This window comes from Erpetoichthys calabaricus, chromosome 6 (assembly GCF_900747795.2).
Source record: "Erpetoichthys calabaricus chromosome 6, fErpCal1.3, whole genome shotgun sequence".
In the NCBI taxonomy this organism is placed as follows: Eukaryota; Metazoa; Chordata; class Cladistia; order Polypteriformes; family Polypteridae; genus Erpetoichthys; species Erpetoichthys calabaricus.
Window position 1 is genome coordinate 83,281,228 of NC_041399.2, and position 12,267 is coordinate 83,293,494.

Here is a 12,267-nt window from a genome sequence, read left to right on the forward strand (position 1 = left end):
GCTGAGGGTAGGGAAGGCTGCATTGATCTGTGGTATCCAGGGTGAACTTATCCCGTCTTGTGGTAAGTCTTTTCTGGCATTGTAAGAATCTTTGCTTCCATTTGAGAGATGGGTATCATCCCAACTGACTGGTAAACGGGACTTGTCGTCCCTATCTGGAAAGAGAAGGGTGATCCACCTGGATTGCGGCAACTACAGGGGGAATAACACTGCTCTTGGTGCAGGGTAAGGTCCTTGCTATGGTCATCCTCGATAGAATCTATGATCACTTGCTTTCCTATCATTGATCAGAGCAGTCTGGTTATATGCCTGAGGTCTACCATTGACCATATCCTGGCGCTGAGGATTCTCATTGAGTGCAAATGTGAATATCAGCAGTTTCTTTGCAGCCTTTGTCAATTTTCGTAAAGCATTTGACTCAGTTGACTGAGCTATCCATGTGGGACATCCTGCGATTTCGCATGATACCCCTGAAGTTCCTGGATATCATGACTGGCCTGTACACTGATACTGTTAGTGCTGTGCAGTCGGAGGCAGAACCTGTGTGTTTTCCCCAATTGATACTGATTTTTGTCAGGGGTGTGTTCTTGCTCCTTCTCCATTCAGTGCTTGCATGGACTGGGTGTTGGGTATGGTCGTGGGGTCCAGTGGATGTGGGGCATCTGTTGGTGAAGAAAGATTCACTGATCTTGACTTTGAGTGTCTGGGCTTGCGAGTGTCCAAGATAAAAACCAAGATCCAGGCCTTTAACGACTTCTTGGACACAGCCATCAGTAGTATGTCTGTCTGCGGAGAGAAAGTTCACCTCATTGGGAGACTTAAATTCCTTGGCAGCAACATTCATGTCTCTGGTGACTCTTCCTATGAAGACAGTAGATGGAGTGGGAGAGCATGGGGGGTCATGAGGTCACTGGAAAGGGGTGTATGGTGTTCCCGATATCTGCACAAAAGGATGAAGGTCCAAGTCTTCAGAGTCCTGGTGTTCCTGTTTTGCCATATGGTTGCAAGACATAAACACTATCCAGTGACCTGAGACAAAGACTTTACTGCTTTGGTACTATGTCAATTTGGACAATCGTTAAGTACCGCTGGTTTTTACTTTGTGTCGAATGAGTGGTTGCTCATGGAGTCCCAAATGAGCCACATTACCTGCATTATGAGGCAGCGTCAGTTACAACAGTACGGCCATGTGGCGTGATTCCCCAAGGGTGATCCAGTTCACAGGATCCTCATTGCTGAGAACTTAAGTGGGTGCAGCAGATAGATAGATAGATAGATAGATAGATAGATAGATAGATAGATAGATAGATAGATAGATAGATAGATAGATAGATAGATAGATAGATAGATAGATAGATAGATAGATACTTTATTAATCCCGATGGGAAATTCACAGATGATCATTTCCAGAGGGTGGGATTATATCGCGTGTTTACCTGGATGGGATCCTGAGCTATTTCATCATGTGGTTGTGTGCGGCAACGCACTGTACCACTGCATGCTCCCCAACCTGACCTGATCTTTTGTAACTGAAAGAACTTCACAAACAAACAGAAAGGTCGAGTGTGCAGAAAATGAGCAATTAATGAAAGAAATATATACAGTATATATATATATATTTTTTTTTTTGGCTCAGTGAAACTTTAACTACAGTTCCTAAATGCATACTCAGCATTTCTGCAACATTAAAAACAAGCTCATAATGACATTATCTAAAGATCATAATGATTTATGATCGCTAACTTATCAGCAAAGTGCCACAATGATTTACTAATCTGTTGCATTCAGATGCATCCAACAATTTTAGCTTGAGACTTCAGTGCAGATTATAAATGTTCATCATATACTTTGAAAAAACATATATTTAAGAAATTTGAACTACAGTTAGCCACAGACTCTTCAAATCCAACAAAAACTAGCAATAGCACATGGATTTTTTAATCACTAAAATTTGAATAAGCTTTCTATGAAATCAATTTTAGACACATGATACTAAAATGTTATTAAATGATATATTTTATGCATATTACTAGTACATGTAATTAAATTCTATTATCATTATTATTGTTGAATATGACTCACTATTACAAAATTATGAAATAAACAAAATAGTGATGACAAACTCTTTCATGAAGCTACTAGAAAAATGTAAAAATACTCCATCTTTCAAACCAGTTAACTAGTCTCCCCATATATTTTAAAATGTGTTTTACTTTGAATATTCTCTTGTTATTATATAAGAATTTTTCTTTAGCTTATACTAGCAAGGCCCAATGCTCTTGCCAGATAGAAAATTTTAATTCAGTAGGCCTGTGTGGTGATGTTTATACTGAAGTGCATGTTGTGGGACAATTCCGCTCCATTTCACCTTGAAAGACTACTTCTTAAGATCTGCAGCTTCAGGAAATAATTCTGTCAAACCCGCATAATTTTATCACAAATGAAACCCAAACAAAGTTGAATTCTCTAACTTGGAACAGGTGAATGCCAGTAGATTGTTATGAGAACAAATGAATACGGTCTAATTCCACCACATTCAGCCAATTTCGCTCTCAATAAACAGGAATGAAAAATTGTGAGTCCTTTTTTTTGTTTAAATTGTCTGTCAGGAATTCATATCTCAATATTAGGCCATATGTTAGAAACAAGGGCAAGAAATGCCAACTCATGTTTAAGTCTGCAAGAGCTATAATGAAAAAATGAACTCTTAAAAATGAATGCATTGGTTTTACTGGTGCCTCATATAAAACCAGACTAAAGGGTTTGAAGGTTTAGTGGTAACTGGTGGTTTTCTTCTTAAACACACAAGATGTAAAGTGCACTAAGGACACTCATTGCTGGGGTAAAATCTTTCTAGAATATCTTGTTGCCCTGCAATTTTGTAAGGAGAAGGCTTTTAGTTGATCATTCCACATCAGTTCTTTGAAATGTTACATTTCTGCAGACACTGAGTTAAGGTTTGTCAATAATAAATGAAATGCTGTTATATTTTAGATCAAGATGTAATAATCAGCAGATAAATTCCAAAAATCGAATGTCCTGAGTTCAAAGTGTATGCCTGTTTGTTGTCTCAGTATAGTTTTCATTTGCCCTCCATGTCTATATAAAATTTCCTTTACATCTCAAAGACATACTTGTTAAGCATACTGGTGATTCTAAAATAGGCCCCATGTCATTTGTGCATGAAAGGGCCATGCAATGGACTGGCAGTCTGTCTGGAAGGGTCCTGCCTCTTGCCCAATACCTCTGGCATAGGCTGTAGTTCTATGAAACCCTTAATTGGTCTAAACAGATTTGAGAATGCTATGTTCGCAGCAGTCCTGCAGTGGGTTGGCACCCTGCCCGGGATTGGTTCCTGCCTTGTGCCCTGTGTTGGCTGGGATTGGCTCCAGCAGACCACCGTGACCCTGTGTTTGGATTCAGTGGGTTGGAAAACGGATGGATGGATGTTCGTAGCAATGGTATTTTAGTTTATTCATAACATCTTCTCATGATGGTAAAATTAATGTCTTAGCTTTTAATGAAACAACCAGCAAACAGCAGTAGGAAAATCATGATTAGGAGTAGAAGTAAGGATGTTGGTAGGTCATTTTTCGGCCAGCAGTGCACATCCTTCAATCACCCACTAAACATTAAACATTAACATTATACAAAGTTATTGTCTGTTATACCCGCATTTTTATCACTCTTTAATTTAATATTGTTTTTTATCAATATGCTGCTGCTGGAGTATGTGAATTTCCCCTTGGGATTAATAAAGTATCTATCTATCTATCTATCTATCTATCTATCTATCTATCTATCTATCTATCTATCTATCTATCTATCTATCTATCTATCTATCTATCTATCTATCTATCTATCTATCTATCTATCTATCTATCTAAAACCTGAGCACTAAGTATTCTGAGGGTTCTATGCCTCACTACAGATTTCACTAGTACTGTTTTCTGTTAGACCAACCGATTTCATGTTATTTTTCAGACGACTTTGTTGAGGAAGAGGAGGTTCAGTCCTTTGGATACAAGAGGTTTGGTGAGTAGTGAATGTTGATATATGCTTATTAAATTACCTTTGCTATTTGAAATGTTGTTCTTGCCCTTTAAAATTGAACACAACCATTACACTTGAAGAGTAACTGAGATGTGTTTTACTGATTGATAAAAAAAGACCTAATTTTTGCTTGTGAAATAATTTCTGAAAGGCATTCATTTAAATTCTCTATATGTAATTTTATGCATTTTAGAGATGGCCATTAGGACTTTGGCAAGTGTTTCTGCTGTACTGTAGTTTCACCACAATGAAGGCTGACAAGTTGAATCAGTCAAGCACACTGACTTCTTACTGTAATATTTATCTATCATCACCTTGTATGTCCCTTTCTTGGTTTTCTGTCTGTTTCTACTGATATGGGACACCTGACAGCTCTTTTTAAAAATAATGGTAGATGATTAATAGCTGATATATCCCAAAATGCAATGCTCTGGCAGAGAGATCCTGTCCATTCAGATTGATGTGTGATGTTATCTGTTCTGGAGAGATAAGATATTACATTAATCTGGCATTCCATTTAAGGCAAGATAAACTCTTGAGCTCTCTTCTACCGGGAATGCCTCCAACTCTCCAGTGACTGAAACTGGGATAAGGGTGCGTGAAAATTAGTATATGTATGGGTGGATGTTAAGATTAGATTGTGGATTAGAAATAAAGGAATGTGTTTTTCAGAAGCTTCAGGTTTTCTTTGAAAATGCAAAAAATAAAAAAATTAATAAAATTTCACACTTTTCAACAACCTTGCCATTGATAAAGTAATTTAATTGGAAAAAGATTGGCAAGTGGGAAACATGCTGCTTTTATTGATGTTTGAAAGAAGAAAATTATATAAAAAGATGTGGTTGGTGTTTTTTAACCTATGGAATACAATTACATACAATTACTGCTTTTTAACAGTACATTACAATGGAGTTAAAAAAGGAGCACAAATACGCTTCCGCTAGTAGCTTTCATAGACAGCAGATTTCAATTCAAGTGATTTTAAAAGGGCATTGATTGATGGGTGTTAGTGGTGGAAGGTCTTTGACTAACTATTGTCCAGTTTTCTTAAATATAACATTTTTGAAAATATACCCGATAGAATACTACCCAATAATTAGCAAAAGGAAAATAACTATTAATAGAAAATTATTAATATTACCAGAAAATTGCTATCAATATTACCTTAAGAAAGGAGAAAAGCAACTCATATAAGTTCCCCATCTAGCTATTAATATTAGTTAGAACACAGTAATTTGTTAAAATTATTTAATAAGTAAGAACTTGGAAAGGAACTGATTTATTGTGTAACAGAAATATGAAAGGTGACACTTATCTTAAAGCCTTAAAAGAGACACAGGTATGGATAAACTCACACTCAATCAGTTGTGCATTATACCAAAAAGTACCCAGCATGGTACAAACTGTCATCCTGTCCCATCCTTATTAGTAGTAGTGAGCGCTGACCTTGTTACATGCCAAGTGGCTCCCATCGTCTGCTCTCAGATCAACTGCAGTCCCCTTTCCAAACTTGACCTGTGTTTATATCAGTTAGGGCAGCTGCACATTTCCCATGTAATTAATTAGTTGAAACACCATGTAGCTGCAACTTGATAATGTTGGTTCTTTACAATAATAATCTGCAGATAATATTAATTCAATCAATTCAGACTTACGTATGCTTACGTAATTGTTTTCCCCTTTGATTTATTTATAGAGAAATTATTTTTCTTTCATTTTTTTGTTCTTCTGTGGTTAACTTATCTAAAGCAGCTGGCAGACAAGTATAAAAGGAAAGTATACAACATACATGAAATATACAACTTCAAGCAACCTGCTTTCAAGATAGAAATTGAAGCAGTATACATTTCTCCATTTAAAATTTGATATTTTTGCATATTCGCCAATGCTTTACAGTGGGATATTTGGAAATTTCAAAATTTTGTCAAATGCAAACGGTTTCAGATATACAAATAAAAATTGGGGGGCCAATTTGTTTCATACGTATGACAAAATACTCACAGGATTTAAGAGGAAAATTTAGCCTTTTGGTTTTTTTGGTGTATTTTCTACCATATTGAACACGTAATCAATGACGTCACTGTTTGGCAAAATGTTTGCTATGGCATCTGGTGCTGCTAGGATGCATGCTCCATATGCAGCTTGGCATGCAATGTCCTGGCAGCCATTTTATTTAAGATCAAGCCTAGGCTTAAAAATAATTAAAAGACTTAAGAAAATAAATTTAGTTTCTCAAGCACTTAATTTAAACGAAACAGTATTTGGTTTTTGACCACCTTAATGCTTAATGCTTGGAGTCTAAATTGGCTGCTGTTGATTGCCTGTCTCTGATTATGTATTTGTCTTTGCCTTGTTCTGTTTTCATCATTTTGCCCTCAAGCCACTTGATTCCATCCATCCATCCATTTTCCAACCCACTGAATCCGAACACAGGGTCAAGGGGGTCCTAAAACACAGGGCGCAAGGCAGGAACCAATCCCGGGCAGGGCGCCAACCCATTGCAGGACACACACACACTCACCCACACACCAAGCACACACTTGGGCCAATTGATAACCACTTGATTCCATCCTTCATATATTTATGTGGATTAGTAACAAATAATAAAACCAAAAACAGAATTCCAAGGGTTGCTAAAATATGTAAACAGATTCTGAGAAGATGGTTTTGTAGAGGTAGACCACACAATGCCAGAGCAAAGTGCTTCTACCAGACTCCCTCTTATAACTCCGTTCCCCTTCCATCACCTGATTAATGTTGCTTGGCAGACAACAAACAGTTCCATGCAGGTCATTTTAATGTGGGAGATCCGCAAGTATTAAAACATTTGCAAAGACATCATACGTGCTTGAATTATTCTGCAAATGAGGGCACAACAGCAGTGGAATTTTAATAAACTGCCTCAAAAAGTTTAATTCTGTAAACTACAAAATAATTTAATTTATGAATGAGTTTGTGGCTTGTAACTTTCATTTAGTATCTTTAATGGTAGAAGGAGATGGACATCACATTACTTAATACTAAGCACTTGTTTTTTATCACATCCTGCTGCATCTTATTTGCAATGTCAAGAGGAGGAGTTAGCCTGGAGAGTTGACTGATTCTAAAGTACACTGAGAGCCTTTCTCCAAAAACTTATGAAATTAAGGGTGCAAAGGGTTATGGTGTGCAGTATAATTCAATGGTGCCTCCAACTGTATATAATGCATGTAGTCAGCATACTTCTCTCTGTAGGCTACAGCTGAAATGTTTGTTTCCCTTGACAATACCTAAAAATCATTTCCAGCACATTCAAGTACAAATGTGTTGCCTTCTTTTACTGGATACCAAACTTTTCTTTTCTTTGGACAATGCAACAGTTCAGGATTGTAATGGCGATTTTGTCACTATTAAAAGACTCATAGTATAGAAAAGTTTTGTTTTCATACACACAGTTCTATGCTTTTTTTCTCATATTTACTTATCTATATATATAAAATCCCTATGTGCATCCAGGTGTCCGTGTGTGGGTGTCTTCTGATGAAGTGCGCATGCGCGGGGCACGGTGCGATGCGCAATATTTCTGTCAGAGAAAGTTAGAGGCGTTTTACGGAAATACAAACCAGTATTACTGCGAGAGGAAATTAAAGGTACTCAATACAGTGACGCATATTACAGCCACATACAAGCCAGTATTACTGTCAGAGAAAATTAAAGGCATATTACTGACGCGCACACCTGTATTACCACTAGAGAAAATTAAAGGTATATTACGAACGTACAAGCCAGCGGACGTACAAGCCAGCGGACGTACAAGACGGTATCCTTCAATAAGGGCGCGCACAGGTATCCTTCAATAAGGGCGCGCACAAAAAGGCGAGCCTCAAAAGGGTGACATCAATTGGGCGCAGCGAATAAAGGCGCGCATAAATAAAGATCTGCACCTTTGTTGCTCTTCACATATTCCAGGGCCATTTGAACTAAATTATCTACGAACGCCTTTATTCGCCGCGCTCAATTGAGGTCGCCCTTTTGAAGCTCGCCTTTTTGTGCGCGCCCTTATTGAATAGAGCTGTACAAGACAGTATTACTGTCACAGAAAATTAAAGACACACAATACACGGCGGCAGCACACGAAGAACGGTCAGCTCAGCAAGTAAACATCAACAAAAGAAAGGCTGAAAGAAAGAAAAATACGACCAACAAAAAGAATGAGGTCAAAGTCCCTTGCCATTTATAGACTATTCCTACTAATGTTTATGTACTACTGTTCTAGCGCCCGTTATTGTAACGGGCTAAATGACTAGTTTATAAATAATGTCAATGAAAAGAAAATAACAATTTAGTTAAGAAAGGATGGAGAATGTAGTCCCCGTTCTGAAAACAAGACACATTTGGGTTAGACGGGTACATAGAGAGAGACAGCTGCTGTTGGGAGCCAGCAAGTGGTCACCAAAGATAAAGTCCTTTTTCGTACACTTTTTTTTGTGTGCCTTATTAATAAATCCTAGTGGTGTCATTAATATTGACTGTCTGGGAGGTTTTTGATGAATTTAACATTAAACTTCACCAATCAATATTATTAATGCATAATTGGACAATAGAAAATTAGTATAATGTGGAATAATGTTCCTCAAATGAAGGAATAAAGGAAAGGCAACAAACAGTAACCAATGAAACTTCATCCATCCATTAAGCAATTCATCCAATTTCTAACAACCTAATTCATTGAAGAGCGGCAGGGAGCTAACAAAAAATTCAGAATTTCAAAATGTACATTGCTATTCGGCGTGGAATCGAAAGGCATTACTGTCTCACAGTAAACTGCATAACGCTCCAAGAACACACTGACCAGATCTTTACTCAAACTAATGCAGAAATCAAGCTGGATTCCAACAGATTTTAACACTGCCTACTGTGTCATCTCTTTTGACTCTACCACCAGGTAAAACTGCATAAATACAATTCTTATTTCTAGAACCGTTTGCAGGATTTCAATTCATTATTTACTGAACACAATGGAATTATAATCTACTTTTTACATTAAAAGTTATGGGAAATGTTACAAGCATACAGTACCAAAAATGTAGACATTTGTTGGAAAACAGTGCCAAATTATTGCTGAAACATATGAGGCTTACTCTATTAATATTTGTTTTACTATGCGTCAAGCTGCTCAGAATGGAAAAGTTGGATCAGACAAGAATTATGTTCCATCCAGGCTGTTTGCAGACTTCCATCTACCCATTTTCTATAGCTGTTTTATTCCTGCTGTGCCTGAAAAATCCCATCCTGCCAAAGAGAGGCATATGGCAGTAAGATGCCTTAAAATATGGCACGGGTGTATTCCAAACCACGATGAAACACAGCCACACCACCTACTGTCTTGTGGCCAATGAATATTGGAGTGTGAAAGAAGTGAAATTTTGTAATGTAAGGAGGTAGTTTACACATACATCATACAAAGTCAAAAATGAGGACAAAGAGAAAATAAGGTCTGAATTACAATGATGTGATGACATTTATAGCCATGACAGAGGCATGCACACAACATGAATAGAGAAGGTAATATCCTTCAGGGTTTTCATCTTATATCCTTAATGTAGAAATAAATGACTAGAGAACAGCAACCGTAGTGTCTAAAAAGGAGTAGCAAGATTTGTTTCAAGCTCATTTATTATTTCTACCTGTGACTTTTTTTTATTTCTATGACCATTGTGAAAGACGTAGTGAATAGACTGGCATCCCGACTGGGATGGAGAGTAGCTTATTACCCAGGTGGTAGGTTATTATGGACAGACAATGCAGATGGATGCACACCCTTGCTGGAATGGTTTCTGTTCCTTTTCCCAGTCAGGTGGGAAAGATTATGAGTGGACTGAGGAAAAGTTTAACAGTGCTCCTCTGGCATGGGAGTTTGGGGGGCAGCCCTTTTATGCTGCTTGGGTGTTTCCAGAAAAAGACCTTCCAGTTTAATGGATGTTCGAGCTGACCTGGAAGTGCTTTCCAGACACAATGTTGTGGCATTCTAAGGCACTTCCAGGAACAGCATAAAAGGCACCTCCTCGCCTCAGTCTGGAAAACTTGCTTGGGATGAGTGGAAGAAGAACATTGGAATGTGGCAGTGATTGTGAACCTGTAAAGGGATTATTCTAAATAGAAGGTCTTTTGAATCTGGGACTGTTGCTAACGTGGTGTGTTTAGGGATCTGAAATGCCCCATAGTGGTCAAACCATAATCATCTTAAGTAGTGCTTTTGGAATTATTCATTAAAGTAGCAAAGTATATGATGAGTATTTCTGTAGCTAAAATCATATTGAGGGGATTGAAGACTATATGGAATTACCACAGATATTGTTTGTGTAAACATACTTGAGGCTCAGATTCCAGTCTGCCTCCTTCCCAAAGGAAGATAAAAGAATGTGAATATTGCTCCATTTTGGTTACGTAACCGCTGCAAGCCTCTTACCAGTACCTCAGGATTGTCTTTGCTTCTTTGATTTCACTTCTTCGTTCTAGATATTATTTATTTCTTCTGTATAACACTCTATAAACCTGTCAGCGATCACTAGGTAGTTAACTTTGTGCATTTAAAATGATTGGTCATTTCACTAAGCTAAGATTGTCCAGAGTTTTTTTTTTTTTGAATATTTATTTTAATTTTTTCTTATTTTCTAAAAACAGTAGGGTAAAGCTATCTGAAGGTGGAATAAAGTGAAGGTGGAAAACTGAATTCAGTGGTTTGTAAGAAGAAAGGGCAGTTTTTGAGGAGGATGGAGTGAAGACCCAAGTTAAAGAAAAGGGGAGGGTGGTGCACTAAAATAAGAATCCAGCCCTGAATGGGTAAGGTAGTAGTACAAAAATCTTCAGATTATTACAACAGGGAATACAGAAAAATAACAGGGTAGATAAGGACTATGGATTGCAGTAAAATTCAGAAACCCTAATACATCAGGATTAAAATGGTACTAAACTGTGGGATATTCTGGATTACATAAGGAGCTGGATATTTACACATAATATACACAGCAAGACTGCAATTTCTAATTTAACATTTAAGTTGAATCAATATGTGTTCCATTAGTGTTGATTTAAATTGGTGATTTTGCTAAACTAGTATCATGTTAAATGCAAATGGCATAAAGCCTCACTACAGTGAAATAGTGGATGGCTATTACGTCACATCTGGTCATTATAATAACAGACCTGAGAGCGAGAGCCTCTCGCCATAAAATTAGAGACTACACATCTAGTTAGAAAGATAAAGATAGTGAGTACAGAAAGTAAGTTTCCACTTTAGTAAAAGGATAAGTGCCCGTGTTTCCATCTTGTTGCTGTGTCTCTTTCATTCCAAAAGAAGATGTCATCACAAACATTTTGAGGAATAAAATGGATTGCATTTGGCATTTCAAAAGATGGTGCATCACAAACATTAACAGTGCTCTTACAACTCCCGTACCAATTGGCATATAATGGAGACATACCCATTGATTGGTTTTCTGCAAAATTTAACACTGTAGTCTAGATTGATTACTTAGATGTAAACCTGTTTTAGACGGGTAGAACAGCTAATGATAAATAACTAAAAAAGAAGATGGACAGAGATGTTAGATTGTACAATGGATTTCCTCAGCTTGCGTTAATGTTCATGTCTCGATTAGTAATTGAGGACTTTGATTTTTTTGCCATGCTGTCTTACTAAAATTTCTCTAATCTTACTAAACTTCACACTGTAGACAAAAAGTGGTTCCGAGCTAGTTGAAGGAATTCTCTGAGCCACAGCTCACTTATTACCCAGTCTTAAAATATCACATGACAACAAAAATATTAACAAAAATATCACTTAAGTCATCAGAAATTTCAGTAGCAAGGAAAACAGAGAATGTTGCATGAATTGTGAAGAAACACTGTTAGGTTCAGTTGCTAAGTGAGTGCCCAGTTTGGAGACAATTGACCAAGAGATGGGAGTACAAATATAGATTAGTCTGGGAATGAAAAGAGCCAAGAAGCCAAATTTAAAGCACAAGGCTAGAAGCGAAGTTAAACTAAACCAAAACAGAAGTTCTAACAGTAAATCTTTTTGGAAGTGCTTTTTAGTTTCCTTCAACCCTAGAAAGACAGATCAGAAACTCTGCTGCTCCTTTTTTTATCCAACGGTAAATTCATGGAAAATGTACAATTCTAAATAACATTACCGTGATGATGTAGTATAATTCCAGTGTGAGTTCATGTGGT

General features: G+C 37.2%; 1 protein-coding gene across 1 annotated transcript in view; it reads left to right on the forward strand.

Annotated features, from left to right (window-relative positions):
• colec12 (collectin sub-family member 12) overlaps positions 1 to 12,267 on the forward strand; it is a 209,844-nt gene that overhangs the window by 19,469 nt on the left and 178,108 nt on the right. Inside the window, exon 2 of the mRNA XM_028803778.2 lies at positions 3,985 to 4,035. Coding sequence (XP_028659611.1) covers positions 3,985 to 4,035 — 51 coding nt within the window. The remainder of the gene's footprint in view (positions 1 to 3,984; positions 4,036 to 12,267) is intronic.